Source organism: Saccostrea echinata, unplaced genomic scaffold (genome assembly GCF_033153115.1).
Source record: "Saccostrea echinata isolate AGI-Se365-2 ecotype Australia unplaced genomic scaffold, CSIRO_AGI_Sech_v1 ptg000046l, whole genome shotgun sequence".
Classification (NCBI taxonomy): Eukaryota; Metazoa; Mollusca; class Bivalvia; order Ostreida; family Ostreidae; genus Saccostrea; species Saccostrea echinata.
This window is the reverse complement of record NW_026889795.1, coordinates 5,623,047-5,642,779: the sequence shown is the minus strand read 5'-3', so window position 1 is coordinate 5,642,779 and position 19,733 is coordinate 5,623,047. Positions and strand designations below refer to the sequence as shown.

At 34.1% G+C, this 19,733-nt stretch overlaps 2 protein-coding genes across 2 annotated transcripts; one reads left to right on the top strand and one right to left on the bottom strand.

Annotated features, from left to right (window-relative positions):
- Positions 1 to 3,247: 3,247 nt before the first annotated feature.
- Positions 3,248 to 8,446, bottom strand: LOC133202187 (E3 ubiquitin-protein ligase TRIM56-like). The gene is made up of 2 exons (XM_061337963.1): positions 8,218 to 8,446; positions 3,248 to 5,959 (listed from the first exon to the last, which is right to left on the bottom strand). The coding sequence occupies exon 2, from the start codon at positions 5,950 to 5,952 to the stop codon at positions 4,624 to 4,626; it is 1,329 nt and encodes a 442-aa protein (XP_061193947.1). The 5' UTR covers positions 5,953 to 5,959; positions 8,218 to 8,446; the 3' UTR covers positions 3,248 to 4,623.
- A 637-nt stretch (positions 8,447 to 9,083) lies between these two features.
- On the top strand, positions 9,084 to 18,635 carry LOC133202190 (post-GPI attachment to proteins factor 3-like). The gene is made up of 8 exons (XM_061337966.1): positions 9,084 to 9,145; positions 9,881 to 10,307; positions 10,985 to 11,134; positions 11,536 to 11,598; positions 12,492 to 12,553; positions 13,584 to 13,720; positions 14,040 to 14,244; positions 16,426 to 18,635. The coding sequence occupies exons 2-8, from the start codon at positions 9,990 to 9,992 to the stop codon at positions 16,484 to 16,486; spliced, it is 996 nt and encodes a 331-aa protein (XP_061193950.1). The 5' UTR covers positions 9,084 to 9,145; positions 9,881 to 9,989; the 3' UTR covers positions 16,487 to 18,635.
- The last annotated feature ends 1,098 nt before the right edge of the window (positions 18,636 to 19,733 follow it).

The following is a 19,733-nucleotide window of genomic DNA, read 5'->3' as shown; positions in this document are numbered from 1 at the left end:
TCATTGAAATTCTGCAGATAAAAAAAACATATTAAAGAATGTACAGCTCTATCATTAAGATATGCCTCATAGATATGCCTCATAGAGCAAGTCACGTTTTTGCACTTTTTCATTACATAAACATTTTTGTTATATTATATGAATTGCACATTGTTGCGCATAAAGATTTACGATATTTCATCTGCCGCTTCAATATTTATAAAACGTCTTTTGGCGAAATTTTGGATCAAATTGGAGAAGAAATGACTGTTTTATCGCTAAATATAGATGATCAGTGCGTTAAAATCAAAAGAATGGCAACGTCATTGATCGTCTTGGAGCTGTTTAAAAATCATCTGTGCAAACAAGGAAATGTCCCAAAAGAGACTAAAATGGACATTGGTTGTAGATGCTGCTGGGAATGGCCTACAAGTGTTAAGAACCAGTGTCCAAATGGTAGCAGCTTTTTCTGGATGGAAGGATTGACATTTTTGATGATCAACTCCTTCGATACCCAGCTTATTGCATAGATATTGCTCCTATGGATTTTGCATTATTTCCATATTTGAACGCTCAACTGCGTAGAATGTGGGAATTTAGGATCTCACCAATATCCAATAAGTCACAAAAGGCATTTTAGAGAAAAAAGGAACAGGGCTTGCTGAAAGATATTGAAAATTGTGAAAAAGATTGGCAGATTTGGAATCAGGTTGTCACATCATCTAACGCCAAGAAACTTCAAGAGGTTGCTCCGTCAATCCTACGACCACTGTTCACTAGTATTTTCAAACTTAGAGGAAATGGTTCTGATTTTTTTGTATACTTATTAATAAAAGATAAACAAAATTAATGAAATAAAAATCAGTCTTGAAAGTATACATTAAATTTACCTTAAATCACTGTATCCGCGCACTTTTCTAACAACCACTGTATATATTAATAATATAAACAGCCATTCTGAAAAGCGCTAAAATCACAAATCTACCCTACCCTAACTGTTTGAAAAATCAGTTTCCCCATAATACCGTAAGAGCTAAATGAATAACAATAGTGTATTTATAGTAATGTGTAAGTAAAGAAAAGTTTGTGATTTGGTTATTTTTGACACGGTGGTTCTTCATATTTACAATAACTGTCTGAAATAAAATCATTGATTGGAAATACTTTACACCTTTTATAGACCCTAATGAGAATTCTTTGTTGTTGTAGCCACTTTTTCTAAAGATTATATAAAGAAAAAGGGCAGGAAAATCTTTAATTAGACCTTAAACGCAAGAATTCTGCATATCTGAGATTCTAATATACATGTTGATTCATAATAATATTGTATTAAACCACGGAGAAGTCCCTTCTTATCTTACTGAATATTTTTTTTTACTTCCGTCTAATTTAGCAGTTTTCATACTAAATCAGCCTGAAATGCAGATTTTCTAAGCAAAAACAATATCTGAATTAATTATTTTATTTTAACAGAGTCAAAGACTGGAATATGCATGTTACCCAGAGAAATTACCGTAGCGGGTAAATTCTTTAGTGGGTGTAAAATTTGGCGATTTGATTGTTCAAAGGTATGTCAATGACTTAAGCGGATTTTTTTTTTTTTTTTTTTTTTTTTTTTTTTTTTTTTTTTTTTTTTTTTTGCGGATACAGAGTTCCATGAAATTTTAAAAGAGAGGTGTTTATCTTCAGTTGAGTTTTCAGTAATATACGTTTGAATACCGATTTACGCAAGAGTTTGAGTAAAAACTAATGACAGATACAATGTTTATCAACACAAGTTATTTTTGTTGTCTGCAGTTCTCAAAAGCAAAGTTGCAAATTTAGCGATTAAAATTTTAGCGGTCTACTAACAAACCGCTACAATAAGCAAAAGTTAGCCATAAATAAGCAAAGGTTAGCAAAAAAAAAAAAAAAAAAAAAAAAAATCCCGCTATACGGTAAAATGTTTTAAATACTGGAAATAGGCTTACTTTTAAAAGAAATGTCAGGAAATTCTTTTTAGATACGGGAATTGCCCAGCATAAAAGCCATGTCAAGTTTTATTAATCTTAAATTTTGTTTCAGTTGATAATGTTGTATATTCAAGAGAAGACTCAAGTTGGTAAATGCATACAACAAAACATTTTTTTTTATGATCACTGTGTTGTCAACTTGATCCTACTTCTTTATGATTATATTTTTAATTAATATCTAGTCTATAACTATAAGTACCCTATTGGAATAAGCTCCGTGAATATTGTATACCTTGGGTAGCTAAATCATCGTTTTGTCCTAAAACAGGAACGATTGTATATTGTATATTGTAATAGTTGTATAATAATGTAATAATAAACGCGATTTGTATATAACGTTTTGCCTTGTTAATACCTTTTCCGTTATAAGAGAGGATAAATATTTAAAACTACCCTAAAGAAGATGGGCGAACAAGGCGAGCAAAATGCCTATTGCGCGACAAGTTAGAAAGTAAAATAAAACCTCAATATGACTAAATTTTCTTTGATGTTTCATTTAACATTAAGGTATACTTTATGGAAAATTTCCACACTTTGCAAAAATTTCACAAAGATTGAAATTATTCGTCTATGAAATAGCATACACATACCAAAGAAGGCACATATGATCATTTTTTATACTGTCACAATTTTTTCTATATGAGTGGATCTTCGCTCCTTTTTGTGAAAGATTATACCCGAAGTACGAACAAAAATATTCAAATTTCGGTTAACAAAAACATGGAGTAAAGACCAACTCTGCCTTAAATATACACTTTTATGACACAATGGACTTTTATAACACAATGGAGCAAATACCCACAAAAATAGCCTCAAAAAAAATTATGACACAACGTTCGTATCTTTTCGAGAAGCATTTAAATATGTCCATTCAGTTAAAGGTCATATCACAAACATGAATTAAATGTCACTATCCGTCATGAGTTGTGTAGCAGAGTGATTAGCCTGTTAGTCTCTAATGAAAAAAAAGATAATCAGGATTTTTATTGCTTGGGTTCGAACCACAAGAATAATAGCACTTGTTTAAATCATAGAATGATTTTTGCTGAAAGATTTTCCGCAGAAAAGTTTGTCATAATTTCATACCTTTCGATAATAAGAAATGCTAAATTCACAAAATTTGAATATGACTTTTATATACATGTAATTGAAGCTATAGACATTTTGCAGGCCTTGTTCGCCCATCTCCTTTTACAAGTAGAGAATAAATTCATATTACCGTCAATCTGAACATTGGATATGATTAATAGCAAACATTTCAAAATTTAATTTTTGTTTTATTTACATGTGTGTGTTGGAGAATACATGTCAAATAAATAATTATAACTTTTGCCCTCACTAGATATGGACATTGGATTGTAAAAACGAAAATTTCCAATGTCAGTTATATTTATAAAACAAGAGGCCCATGGGCCACAACGCTCACCTCAGTCAATATGGCCCTGTTGTTCTTCGTCAGCAGATTTTCCTCCTATATATTCATATGTGAAGCTTTGATCGCCTGTCACCAAACTTGAGTCTATACTACCTGAGGATGCTTCCATATCAATATGACTCATCATGGCTTTGTTGTTCTTGAGAAGAAATTTTTTTAAAGATACTACCTATATATGTTCTTTTGTAAAACTTTGATCCCCCATTATGGCCCCACCCTACTACTGGAGGATGCCTTAAACAAACTTGAATCTACAATATCTGGATATTTCCATATCAATATGACTAATCATGGCTTTCCTGTTCTTGAAAAGATTTTTAGAGATTTTTCCTACATATTCCTATGTAAAACTTTGATCCCCCATTGTGGCCTCACCCTTCCCTCAGGGGTCATGATTTGAAAAAAAAAATTTGAATCTACACTACCTAAGGATGATTCCATATTCAATATGACTAATCGTTGCTTTATCGTTCTGAAGAAAAAGATTTTAAAGATTTTTTTCTATATATTCCTATGTAAAACTTTGATCACCCATTGTGGCCCAATCCTACCCCCGGGGGTCATGATTTGAACAAACTTGAATCTACACTACCTGAGGATGATTCAAAATCAATATGACTAATTGTGGCTTTGTTGTTCTTGAGAAGAAGATTTTTTAAGATTTTTACTATATATTCCTATGTAAAACTTTGATTCCCCATTGTGGCCCCACCATACACCTGGGGGTCTTGATTTGAACAACTTGAATCTACACTATGTAATGAAGGTTTCACATAAGTTTCAACTTTTCTGGCCCAACGGTTCTTGAGAAGAAGATTTTTAAAAGATGACACCAAATTTTCACCAATTCTTAATTATCTCCCCTTGGAAGTAGGCGTGGCCCTTCATTTGAACAAACTTGAACCCCCTTCACCCAAGGATGCTTTGAGGCAAGTTTGATTGAAATTGGCCCAGTGGTTCTGGAGAAGAAGTCGAAAATGTGAAAAGTTTACAGATGGACGGACACAAAGACAGCTAGACGGACTACAGACAAAATGTGATCAGAAAAGCTCACTTGAGCTTTCAGCTCAGTTGAGCTAAAAAAATGTGCGCACACTAATCCATCAAATCCAAGACAGACCATATATAACAAAAGCATCAAGGACATTTGGAAAGACATCTGGTCAAACATAACAAAAACAACAAAAACATTTTTCTTTATCTTGACTTGTAGAAAGCAAAAGCACCAGTAATTGTAAGGTGTAGGAAGAAAAGCCATCCCACAATTCTATCCAGACACAAGTGATCGGAAGTCCACAAATTATTAGTAAGAATACAAAGTCCGGATATTATTAGAAGGAAGAATAATAAATAGAGTCCTATTCGAATGACGGAGTACAACTTCCGGCATTTGGAGGTTCCGGCAAACCGTCGTTCTCTTTCCTGTTCCAAGAAAATTGCCTTTTCCTTGACAAACTTCAGGTCTCCAAACCGTAAAAAGTGGTACCCAAAGTACTGCCAGACTTTTCCTGCTTCAAAACTGGGGATCTGTGTTCGGATTGTTTTATCTAGGGCTGATTTTCGGACAACCTCTAGCCCTTTCTTATATTTGGTAAAACATGTAAATAACTCCAAGCTGACGTCATCTTCCTGGAGATCCTCTAAGAAGCCACACCCCTTCCTTGCCTGGTTGTGAAGAAGCTCTAGTTCTTTGATGTAGCTGTCAATATCTTGGAGGACTTTGCCGGTGGTATCTCGGACTTTTTCTATTTTTAGTTCCGCCATTTTGTCCATTTCAATTGCAAGTTCCCGGGCTCGTAAACGAATTGACGTCATCGTGCTATCAGATTTCTCTTGTATTTTAGTTCGAAGATTGCGTAGCTCTACTAGAGAATCTTGAGTTAACTTGACCTCAGTCTTCAAATCGTCAAGGTCAAATTGGAGTGCTTTTTGCGAAGCCATTAATTTTTTTATTAAAGGCATAGTTTCGTGTTTTTTGTGTGTTTCACAAACACATGTGACGCAGACTGCTACTTCGCACGTGCTACAGAACATCTGCAGTGCTTCCCCTGAATGGTTCTCACAACCTTTTTCTGACGCCATATATGACGTAATATTCCCGGTCTCTATGCGCATGATTGTAACATCCCTTCCAGCATCGTGTTTAAAAAGCCTATGCTCGTGAATGCAAAATCGGCATATATCAAGGTCACAGTCTACACACCTGTATTGCGAAATAAGCCAATCTCGTTCGCAAATATCGCAGATTCCAAAATAAGGACGCGACCCAAGTTCGTCCTGAATGCAGTTGACGTAGAAATTGGGAGGAAAATCTTTGACGCCCCCACGCGGCACACAGATATCAGAACGACACTGTGGACATCGAAATAAACGCCCTGATGACGAAGAATGTCTGACATAGTCGAGTAGACAATTCAAACACACCGTGTGATGGCAGGGTAGTATTCGCGGGTCTTTGTATTCGTCCATGCATATTGGGCACTGCAGGATCCGCTCCCGAAGACGCTCGATCTTATCGTCCTCCATTTCAGTCCTAAAATAAAAACATGTTTATATATACAACGTTTGCAATTAAATTTTATCATTATTCCATTTTGATTATCTTTTATACATATATAGTTATATTTATCTTACACATGAGGGACTTAGTGTTGGCTGATCACATGCAGTGGTTGACTAACTTATTCTTGTATCAAAACTAGCCATATTGTAAAACATTGTATATAAGTAAACCTTCCTATAAAGTGATACAAAATGTCGTGATCTATATATATGGTTCGTTTTTTTTACAAGCCCGTAGGAACCCGTGCCCCCCCCCCCCAAAAAAAAAAACCGGTTTACTCTGATCATCTCTGAAGACTTTTTTTGCTTGTCAAGGAATGTTTGTTTGTTTGGGTAACTGAAAACGCTTCATCCCCCCCCCCCCCCAATCTGAAATTGCTTCCTACGGACTTGTCTTACCTGTTTCAAGAATGTACTTAATATAAGCATATATCAATTAATCGATTTGAAATGAACACAGACATTTAACTCAACTAATGGTGTATTATTTACCTTTCTATTTTGGTAATTTAAGCAACCTAGACCTCGCAATAATATTTCTACTACATGTACTTATCATAGATTAAATCCCCTCGGCCCCCGTTTCTGATCCCGTCAACTTTCAAGCCAGAATACACGGTGGCTGGGATGGGATTTATTATTTTAAATTTTTGTCATTACTTTTTTTTTTTAAACTAAAAATAAACTTTGATACCAGATATATATATATATATATATATATATATATATATATATATATATATATATATATATATATATATATATATATATATATATATATATATATGGTATCAAAGTTTATTTTCAGTTTTAAAAAAAAGTAATGACAAAAATATACATATATATATATATATATATATATATATATATATATATATATATATATATATATATATATATATATATATATATATATATATGGGTTTGCTCCAAGATGGATAAAACTATATAAGCTACATGTACATGTAGGTAGCATCGATCCAGGATATCCATATACACCTGTAATACCTGTATATCGGTTGATCTAACATGAAAAATAGGTAGATTTGATCCATATTCCTTGTATCTAACATGCGAGGATCTAGAGGGGGGGGGGGAGGGGAGTCCGGACCCCCTGGAATTTGCAGAGGTATTAAAAGTATATACTGAAGCAAATAAAAAAAATGACTTTGGACCCCCCCCCCCCCCCGAAAACGTGGACCCCACCATCACCACCACGAAATACAGTGTAGGTGTTTTTCACGTTTGGGAAACGATTTTGTGTTTTTTGATTGATTGATTGATTGATTGATTGATTTTTATATATATATATATATATATATATATATATATATATATATATATATATATATATATATATATATATATATATATATATTTTTTTTTTTTTTTTTTTTTTTTTTTTTTTTTTTTTTTGCTTGTCAAGGAATCTGGGTTGGAAATTTTTTTTGACTGGGTGGAATCCCCCCCCCCCCCCCGGAAAAAAATTCCTGGATCCGCGCCTGTATAAGCTTGGCAAGTTTAATCCATGCTTCACGGCAGTGGCGAATTTAGGAAGGGTGTATCGATCCCTCGACCACACCTAGATCCAACTGGAAATGCCTTTGGTATTGGTATTTCGGCAAGGAATTCCCCATCTTACCCATACTTTTGATTGAAATTATAGTATTGAGAATACTGTTACACTGATCAAAAACTAAGCTAAATGTAAGCTCCACTCGTGTTCCTTTAGGGATAATATAATGCAGCAACTCGCCCTATCGATCTCATTTCCTTAACATGTCTCATGTACTTTATTTTTTTTTTATCTACTACACTGCACCAAGTAACAATTTACCTACTTCTATATACTACCACAATCGTGGGGGTGGGGATGATAGATCTTTGAAAAGGGGGGAGGGGTAGTAGAGAGAGGGAGAGATGAGGCCCAGTGCTGTTAGGCAAATACTCAAATAAGCTAAGATGAAGAGAACCCTCAAGTGCTTTGTTGACATATGCATGGTTGATTTACTTATTCTTTGGAATAATTCAATATCTATAATTCGATTGTATGCAACACAACTCCACTTGGGATCCGCATGACCCAAATCACGACGTGAATTCATTAAAGTGTCATTTTAAAAATCCGCACTGAAGAAAACATGACATACAATGTAGCTTATACATGTTATAAATAAATGTCGTTATACTCAGATTGTGTATTTATATATATTATTGTTAAAAACATACCTGCCCTTTCCCTGACTAGCGATCAAGAGGTGATCGATACATTAGTGATGCCGTAAGAATAACCACAGCCAACATCTGATTTCAAACATATTCACCATGTTCACATATATTCCTTTGTTCAGCGGTATCGGCGACTGAATTTAGATTTTGTAAAATCCATCTCTTGTGTAATGATTAATTGGGGATCTGGTAATCATTTGGCGCGCAGTGAAGATTTGTAATGAGTCATGAAAAATGTATATATTTAAGTTCTTTTACCGTTCCCTTGCCGTGGGAGACGTTAAATTTTCTTGGGGGTACCGCACAGGGGGCCCGTGTTGTTCCATAAAATTAAAGGGAAAAAATGAAAGGAATTAATGCTCTGTTAACATGATTAATTCATTATTGTTACTTTTAAGAAACGATTATTTTTTGAGCGAATAATTTTTCCCTCATATTTCATAAAAATTATGTTTCATTGTTATTTTACACAGCAATAAAATAGTTAATCTAGAGACTCGGATATCAAAAGACTCAACTGCATGAATTGTAATCATGCTAAGCAGACTCACTGCTTAGAGAAACTAAGAAATGGAACGCTGTATTTTCAAAAGTAAAACTATACCTCTTCGATCCAAAACACAACTTACAAAATATTACATATGTACAAAAAAGTTTTTGGCCATATTCTAATAATAATTATTCATGTATTGTATCAGAACAAAATTTATGACAAGGAGATTGTAAACACACATATGTTTGGAAGTAAATAATTTGTTTTCTTCGATATATCCCGAAGGGAACCTGTTTTTCTCTTTAAGATTTTTTTTTATCTTCCCAAACAGAAGATTGTTCGAAGGGAAACAACTCTAAAGTTGTTTTGCACGAAACCGACTGCCCGACAGGAGACGGTGCAGGCTATGTGGATGTTTTAAATTAATCTTATCAGGTAACATTTTCAACAGCAAAGAAAATAAAACTGTACTTGTAACTTGTCTTAAGTGCTGACAGTGTGCATGTTGTTATCTAGAAATTTGTTTTAAGTGGTGACAGCGTGCATGTTGTTTGGCACACTACCAGAATTTCCTCTGGTATTTATCAACTACTCTGTGCCTTAGTATTTACGTGTTACAGGTATGTAATGGATGATATGATCCTTTAACTAGTCTAATGCATATTCAAGTATTATGTTTAAGAGTATAGAATACTTATCAATAACCATGAAAACATGCCAGTTTTACAATTTCGTTTAAGTCTATAACCTCTCTCCTACCTCCTACTTCTATATTTTGTTAGATAATAAGTTTTACAGTGTGACTGTTGGGGCGAGCGCAGTTGCACCATCAAAAACTTTACACAGCTTACACTTCTAACTTTGATCCGCCTCTTCAAACAGACTGTGATGTCGCGTGATGTTTTGTAAGTTGCATCAGGGACCATAGGTCCCTGGTTACATTTCCAAAACAATAGGACTAGTGCAATTTTTTTTAAACAAAAGGCATTGTGCTCTTTCAACTTAGATATCTGACAACTGACAAACAAACCTGTCTGATGGCCACAAATCATTTACAAACTGTACATACACAACAGTAAACAGTGCAATTAATGATTTCTGTAATCGTGGTAACAGATTTATATTAAAAATTATAAGCATTAAATAAATTTACAGTCTTTATTTTTGCAGATGAAAGAAATTTCCTTACATGTCATTATATAAATTTCGGAAGAGGGGACATGGCTTTACAAAAGCATGTTTGATTTTTGAAGAAGAATGTCATTAAATACAACTAAACATGGCCATTTCTCAGAAGGATATATCCCAGACTGCAACAGGAATGTTGCCATGGATACTTTGGTGTATTCTTGGAAATATAGACAATGTTTTCGCTTCCTATGGAGACAGATCCTATATTTATCAAAAGTGTCTACAAAATTGTCAGATTGAAAATTGTACAGGATCAGCATCTATTGCTCGCTTCAAAGAAAATCAGCCTTGGTTTGAAGAAAAATTATACTGGAGCTGTGAAGATGACTGTCAATATCACTGCATGTGGAAAACTGTAGAGGCATTCCGAAAAGATAACATAGCAGTTCCACAGTTCTATGGAAAGGTTAGAATATTTAATGCATACGAAATTAATCACGTAAAAGGAAAATATGCAAAGATTAATTTACTGGGTTTTTTATGCTTGTTGATTTTCAATAGATTTTTTGAATTTCAGTGAGCAAAATTTTTAAACTTATCAAAGAATGAAAGACAGAAAAAGTAACTACCTTAATTGCATTGAGCATGATTGAGATTATTAATAAAGTTTTCTTGATATGGCCAAGATAAATAAATAGCGTGTTTCCTATTCCAACCCGAGAAAAAATAGGGTAGGTGGGTAGGGGAAAACATTTTATTTTATTTTAACATTTTAGTAGTTAAAAATAAACTTTGACAATAAACAAAATGAGAAAAACAAAGAGTTTATTTCTTTTTCCAAAAAGGAAGGCTTACTAATGGCATTTCTGTTTAATGTGTATAGGATATGCATTTTTTCAAACACCGTAGTCATTGAGATTAGGATTTCTAATAGTGAAGATGGAATTGTTTACTTCTGGAAAGATATCGGCGGATAAATTTTTCAGGGTCAGATCATATATTTTAGGGTCGGTTGGGGAACCGGAAACACACAATTTATTCATGTAGGCCTAAGGTGAAACTTATGAGAACAAAGGCAAAAGTTGCTACCTATAGGCTCTGTGGGCATATATTCTTGTACAATATTTTTTTTCTCTGATTTAGTGGCCATTTATACGAGTTTTTGGAATACAAGAGCCAGCCTCCGTCGTCTTTTCTATTCTGAATGGCCTGTGTCATTTCCGCATACTTACCTACAGGAAGGTGGTGCCTAGCACCACAGCTCTGTATTATGTCTGGCATATAGTGGCATTGGTAAGTATCTGAATAATGCAAGTAAGTTGTTACAAGTTCAGGGTTGTCCCTAAGACCCGGGCATTTTCCCCACCTATAATGACATAATCCCCCAGTTATTCTGGTGTTCCCCCTCAACCCCCTGTTAGGGGAGGAACCTCAGACATATATATCTAGTTACAGATAAAAAGTCTTCATTTACTTGCTGTAATGGAATGATTTTAAGAAAATTTAAATACATAGTCAAAGAGAACACATTTTAAGATAGAAGGATTCAGATTCTATGCCTTGTCATGGTGCAGTAACACATCTGCTTTATTGAAAACTACTGATTCATAATCAGGTAGAAGCAGGTTTCACACTTTTTTTTTCAAAATGAAATTTTTTCAGAATTCTGTTAGTAATGTTTCTGTTCTCTCCAGATAGGTCTTCATGCGTGGATGTGGTCAACTATTTTCCACACTAGAGATTTTCCACTCACAGAGGTGAGTAGTAATAACTCATATTTACTCAGCAGATCTGGTAAAATGGCATCCTCAGAACTTCATGGGTCCTGTATCTACTCATTGCTGTGGGACCCTTGACAAACTTCATTTGTTTTTTTCGGGCTTTAAATTGCTTTTCTCAATGAGAAGCACCAATCAAATTGAAGGAATGAGTACACCCCAAATGTTATGCACTGTTTTATCACCAAAGGCTTAATGTGATTGGTTGTAAGATAAGAAAGTCAATCAAGATTTGTAATTTTCCTTAAAGACGTTGCTGCAGTTAGCCCGTAAAATATCAAATGGAGTTTGTCAGGGGTCCCACAGCAAAGAGTTCACACAGGACCCCTGACATTGTGAGGATGGTAAAATGGATGTTCATGTCTGTTAAACCAGCTGTCATCAATGTATCAGAATTTACATGTAAATAAATAAGAGGTGTTTATTCTTATATAAATCATTTAATTTTCTTGTAATTACTAAATTTAATACATTCAAAACTTTTCATGCTGTTTTTGGTACATGAAAGGCTAGTTATTTAATGCTGCCTCAAACATCAGAGCATCAACCTAGTCAAGGAAACTTTTTAGATGACAGTTGCATTACAATTAGTGTAGTCATATAGTTACCAAAAATTAAATTGTACCAATTCTGTATTCAGAAATTTCTTTACCAAGCTAATACTGTAAACACACTTTTTTCTGCAGGGACTTAATTCCACAGAATCACAAATTCTGTTCAATATGCGGGTAGGAATTCAATTACATGCATTGGATTTGTTCAGTAATTGCATACATAACATAAATTAATCCCTGTAGAAAATAGTATGTCTGCAGTATATGATTGAACTGAATAAGGGTATTGTCATTGTTTTGTCATTCTATTTTCTACAGAAAATGGACTACTTCTGTGCTTTCTCATTAGTTCTAGCCAACTTAGGATCTTTATTTTGCAGGTAAGATATTGCCTTCTTAGTTCTACATGTTCTAATTAGTTCTAGCCATCTAAGCATCTTAATTGTGCAGGTAAGATATTGCCTTCTTAGTTCTACCTGTTCTAATTAGTTCTAGCCGTTTAAGCATCTTAATTGTGCAGGCAAGATATTGCCTTCTTAGTTCTACATGTTCTAATTAGTTCTAGCCATCTAAGCATCTTTATTATGCAGGTAAGATATTGCCTTCTAATTAGTTCTAGCCAATTTAGGATCTTTATTTTGCAGGTAACACATTTGTGTGCAGGATTTCATGTTTGATATTTTATAATATCTTTGAATATCCAGTCATGGTTTAGTTGACTTTTCTTCATCAATTTACAACATCAAAGGCATTTTATATATTTCACCTTATAGGTCACCTGAGTCACTATTTCTGTCTGTTTTCATGCTTTATTGTTGGTTTTTTGCATCATCCATAAACTTTTCACATTTCTGACCACTTCTTCAGAATACTGGGCCAGTTCAAATCAATCTTGGCACAAAATGTCATTGTGTGATTTGGATTCAAGTTTCTTCAGATAGAAAGCAGTTCAAGAAATAATTAAAATGGGAGTCATTTCAAATCTCAAAATTTGAAACATTGAGAAAGAAAAGAAGAATTTAAGTGAAATCTACCTTATTAAATGTAGATTGAAATTATGGCTTTCAGGGCTAGGACGTTAGAATAATCCAACTGTGGCTTGGGACAATCGCCACAGAATACGTGCCATATAGTTGCAATATGTAGCAAATTGGTATCTCGAACATCAATATCTTGAATACCTTGGATATGTCAAGGTGATTTGGAAGTCCAAACACATATTCCTTCAGTATTTTACCTTTGATATCTTGAATCCTCGGATATTTCAAAGTTTTTTCTCAGTTGAATTGTATATAAGTTGAATTTTAATGTGAAACTTATTATAAGTTTATTGGACATGGTCATTTTAACAACAGAACATTCCTTCTCTCTAAAATTTTCATTATTTTGCTCGTGCAATTTTTATTCTAGGATTCTAGGAACAGAAAAGCGACGTAGAATCACCATTGTTTTATTAATGCTTGTCATAGTCTATGTACAACATATTTACTACCTGGCTTTTATCAAGTTTGATTATGGTTACAACATGAAAGTTAATATAGCCTGTGGTAAGTATAAGTTCTTAATATTTAGTTACATAAATATATTTACTCTAAATCACTTTTAATTCGCAAGAACTTTATTTCATGTAATTAGGTGAGAAATCTGCTCGCGAAAATTTCATTTTTCATACATATGTATTCTTAAAAATCAGAAAGAGTAATTATCTAAATTCGTATAAAAAAATTTCTCACTAATAGAGAATAAATGATTATCTCTGAAAAATAAGGTGTCGCGAAAATTTAGTGATCTACAATAAATATTTTAAAAAAAACTTTTTTTCTACAGACAATTTTTAAATTTGATAGTTTGAAATATTTCTTGCAGGATGTGTGAACTTGTTAGGATGGTTGTATTGGTGTAGAAGACACTGGAGTGAGCTTCCTCACACAAGGAAGTGTTTAATCGTGATGGTCGGGATGAACGTTCTCCTGATGTTGGAGGTTCTAGATTTCCCTCCCATTTGGTGGATGTTTGATGCCCACAGTCTGTGGCATGCTGGGACAGTTCCCCTGGGAATTCTGTGGTACAGGTCAGTATTGTATTTACTGAATACTGGACGTTTGATGCCCACAGTCTGTGGTATGCTGGGACAGTTTCCCTGGGTATTCTGTGGTACAGGTCAGTATTGTATTTACAGGAAAATGTGCTAAAGACAAATCATAGTAGCATTTGGTGCACAATACTTTTCTTAGCAGTTGCACAAAAGCACTTTTTTCTACAAACTTTGGCTTCAGCTCCCATTTATGTGGGGATGGCCTACAAACCTGCAAACTGTTCTCAGCTAAATTCTAAACATTTATATTTACATGGCTTTGGCATTCATTAAAATAAATGTCTTCAAGTTGTTTACCAGTAATTGTTAGCTCATCACAGAAAGAGACAGCCTGTTCAGTTGGGGGATAAAATTAAATCATAGCCATTCAGTACCATGACTGTGCATGCAAAGCAAAATTTTAAAAACTGGACTGGCTGCAAAGGACAAAATTTCCATCTAAATGTGGTAGTGGTAGATACATGGCTTCTTACTAGCTTGGGCTAGTGGGTTAACCCTTTAGCTCAATTGGTAGAGCACTGGACTGGGAAGCCAGAGGCCCCGTGTTCAATCCCCAGCAGAGGCACATAAAAGTGTCTGTTACATTTGGTGCCCAACGTGGGGCCCGGGTGTTCTCTGGCGGGTGTAAGTGATTGCCCCCAGAACTTCGCCCCACAGGCGTCAGCACTCCAAAAGAGATGAGGACATCTCATTCCCTGGAGGGGGACAATGTGGTAGTGTAAGATACATGGCTTCCTACTAGCTTGGGCTAGTGGTTAACCCTTTAGCTCAATTGGTAGAGCACTGGACTGGTATACCAGAGGTCCCGGGTTCAATCCCCAGCAGAGGCACATAAATGTCTCTGTTACATATATCTCTAGGCATGTGACTGCAGGGCTGACACATTTCAAAGGGCCAAGTTAAAAATGATTTTTTATTTTCATTTTGAATGTTTTGATTTTCAAGGTAGCAAGTTTTTCAGTAAATGTTTGTACATTGCAAAACTCACTTCATATCTGATTACATTACAAAGTGCCCCTGTATATTTTGTATTAAGTTAACTATCAATATATACTGAAACACAAAAGAATCGCAACATCATATTTTAGGGGGAAATATTACATATAGGATATAATTTTGAATCTAAAAAGTAAGGACATCTTCAACTTAAATATCGGTAATTTAACGGTTGAATGATTTTCATACCATTACCGGAAGAAAGTTTGAGTCTGCTTAACAAAAATCAAAAATTGCATGTTTAACAAAACATTTGGCAATAATATGGGGTTTTAAGGATTTGTATCTGTTCATCATAAGTAATGCAACAATGTTCCGAAAAATAAATTCCCCTTTCTTTTCCGTAAGCGATGCCAAGGCTTCCTGAAAATGACTAAAGTACATGTGTATGCATTTCCATTGCTGTAGCTGGAAAATCTCAAAATAAAGGTGGTGGAGAGTTGCAGATGCAAATATGCAACACATCATGCCTCAACAGGCTCTTACATATCATTAGCATGAATGACAGTCCTCGGACCGGAAGTCCAAGGGTTACTACACTGCGTTTGGCTAGAGAAAATTCGACCTCATCATCTGAAAAACAGGCATTTAAAAATGGCAAAGAATATTTCTTTCGCTCAGATCTCGAGATTGATGAACATTTTGCATCGTAGAAGTCAAGCTGCAACTGTTAGAAGTCAAGCTGCAACTGTTGTGCATGGTATTCTTGCACGCTGTAATTGAATGACCGGGGTGGGGGTGTTTTAACATTCATATGTTGCTTTCTAAAATTATAAGATAATGAATTAACATTTTTATCAAATCTCTGATGTTTTCAAATCAAGTTTTACCTTAGTGTATTCATTTTCGAAAATCATTAGATAAAAAATTCAAATATTTGTAGATTACTGCTTGTTGCATTTCTTTTGCATTTCAGTATATATGTGTGAAATAAAATTATACTACTGCTGCAGCAATTCATTTATGATCTATGATGACACATCTACATGTACGTCAAGCATTCATATTTTTCTCTGTTCACAAAAAATAATCCCTTACCTATTTATAGATAAGGGTTGTGGTTGTTATAACTTTTTTGACCCCCCCCCCCCAAAAAAAATGGGTGTCCACTGCATCTGTATAATGCTAGTATTTTATAACTGAATGTGCTTGTTTTTACAGCTTTATTATTGACGATGGAAAATATCTGGCTGAGAAACAGAAGATGAAGAAAATTCCTTGAAGACGTCCAAAATGTGTTCAACATAGTAACCTGCACTGTTACATGGGAGTTGTGCAAGAATATTACACAGTGCTCATATTAACTTGTGATACGTAAAGTAGTCCTTTATTTGTTATATGTAGCCGTATTTTTATATTTTTGGGTCACTCAGATGACCTAATGCTATCTTTTCCATAATCATACTAGTCTGCATCTGTATACTTTTGAACATTTTTTCAGTAACAGTAATCTTCTGTAACTAAATAACTAAGAAGTAACATTAAGAATTTCATGACCCCCCACCCCCACCCCCCACACCTCAAGAGGCCGGGGCTGGCCAAAATTATCAGAATTAGTACAGTCTTCAAACAACCCTTTTATTCTCGGTCAACTATGTGTAGCAGACAAACTGCAGTCATTGATTGCATATGTATAATGAGTAATTTACCCTAAATTTGCAAAACTTTGGATTTTTTTACATCAATGTTAAGGCCCCAGCTTAGTTGTTTATACATACATGAACATGATATCTTGGAGAATTTTTTTCCCTTTTACTCCAAGCCATTTAGGAGCCAGGCAAAATGTTTTCATGAATATAAGAAACACACTTTTCCACCAAAATTGTGAAATTCATTTCCCCCGGGCCAAGAGTTCAGCCCTAATGTGATCTAGCTAATTTGATTGTACAGTGAAAAGAATACATTATCTGCAAAATTTTTCAAAATTGTTGTTTTTCAAATACATGTATTTATTTAACAGTGCACAAACCTCTGATACAAAAGTCTCAAATATATAAATTGATAGAGCTGTTTGCTAAAGTTTATTGGATTCCTGCTGCTGAAAATGACTATGAAAGTGTTATTAATTAACTTGCCTGCAGGCAGAAGATTCAGAGCCTAATCTTTATCTTTAATTATAAATGATCGTGCATTTTAGACTAAGTTTATCAAATAATGTATGATATCTTTGAATGGTTTTACAAGTTATATGTCTTCTTCAATAAAAATAAATTAATATAAATTAATATCTGTCACATAAGAACTTACACCCCTGTCCTAAGGTCATGTTTTGTGAAAATGCTGATACTCAGGGTGACCTTGAAGTCACATTGCCTGTTGTTGTATAATTTTACAACCCTCTCATTATACATGTCATATTACCTACACAGTTGCAGGGAATGAAATGCAAAATAATTAAATTGCCCTCCCTCCCTCCATCAATAAAAGTACATTATCTGTCAAACTTGCCTTATTGTAACAAACATAACCCCCGCCCCCACCCACACACACCTTTCCCTAAATGGTAAAAGTGTTCATAGGTTAGAAGTGTAAATGAGTATGCCCATTATGTCCAGTCTTTAATATTGCAATGCAAAAATATACTTGACCCAAATATTGCTCTTCCTTGAAGGATATAACTCAAGCCTCCGATGGACAAGTCAATATAAATCTGAAAGCATACTAAGTATCTTTGTCTTTTACATAATATGACTTGAAACAAATATGTTATCATAATCATAAGGTTTAGATCTACAGTGTAACTTTTAACTGAATTTAGATTTGGTAATATATAGTTGTTTATATATATGCCAGAAGGAGAAAATATATTTGTACTTATTGTTTCAATTACCGTTAGAGCCTAGCTTTTACTTGTTTTGTATTATTTTAAATTTAAATGCCATTGATTCATTCATTAATCCTTATAACACATGGCAATTCTTTCAGAAAACATACACGTGTGCATGATTCTATGGACCAAAAATCCTAAATACGTTAAGTATATACATGTATTTATGAATTATTTTTACTGAATGTGTTCATATTAAGTACAATTGTTGAAGATTATCGTAGACAGCATGGATTACATTCAGTTGATAAATACATAATTGTATCAATGATTATTTTGAATGATCAACGTTCAGATCTATTTCTTTGTTCTAAATCCATGACTCCATGAATTTGTTGATTTTGATTATTTTTGAACCTTTGTATCTACATGTATTAAAATAAATTTTCAGTGAATATTGTATCCCAGTCTATATTGTATTCCATTGTCTGTTCCTTATCAGTGTAGCTTTTCTTCTAATAATAACATTACTGCCATTAATATTCATTTAATTTTAAGATACATGTATGTGATGCTGATATTAAATAAATTCAATTGTCCATTTTATTCTCTTCAGAGTTATGTTGAAGAATTTTTTTTTTCTTCTGGAATGATGAGTGTACTGTATGGTCAAGAAAAACAAGTACAGTACATATCAATAAAATTTACAAAAGAGAATGGCCCTCTGTTCACTAAGCATTTAATTTTCTTGTAATGGACTTTTGCGAGAAGCACTGACTTTCATAGTCGACGGCTTACTTTGACATTTAAACCTACCTTATGTACGGAGGTACAGAATTGATAATAGATAGGTATTTTGTTTGGGGCACTTACATGATTAACTGGTATGCAATCAACACAAGAGATGATGGGAGGCAGAATTGCATAGCTTAAGAGATGATGGGAGGCAGAATTGCATAGCTTGAATTATTTATTTGTGAGGGTTAGTATCTTCTTTCAATCTCATTTTCTGAAGGAATCAAATAAGAAAAAAAGAAAAACATTTCGGAGGGAAAACTAAGCAATAGTTGGTCAATGTGGGAAGGGAGGGGGTTAAGGGTAGGGTTGTTGCCGTTCCCTTCCTAGACAACGTAATATGTGCTTTGAAATGACCCATTATTATCGTTTAATTAACTGTTAAGCTTAATATTTATATCGCAAAAGAGGTTCCATATACTGTCCTAGTGTAAAAGTAAGCTGTCGATTGTAAAAGTCAGCGCTTCTCACAAAAGTCCAATAGTGACAATTTTCTAACAGAAGCTGCAGATAAAATTCAAGCATTCAGCTTACTACATTTCGAATTTTTTTCCCTTATACATGTAACTGAGATTCCTTATATTCTTATAAGGAATACAGAGCAGTCTTTCACAGAATTCATTAAAGTTGCCTTATTACCTAGATTTTCTTAAAAGTGAGTTCTTAATTCATGTTTGAATTTTACTGTTACAGTTAGTATTATAACATGTATGTGGCAAAGTTAACATGAATAATTGTTGATTTTTCTAAAGGAAGTGACACAGGTCACAGTTATATCTTATTCCTATGTTGGTGGTGGATCAATCCTCCTTGATCTGTATCTATATATAGGATCTCACATGGTTTGTAGTTAGATATTATTAGTTATCCACGTCCAATCAAGGGTGTACGGGGATTTACCCTGAGT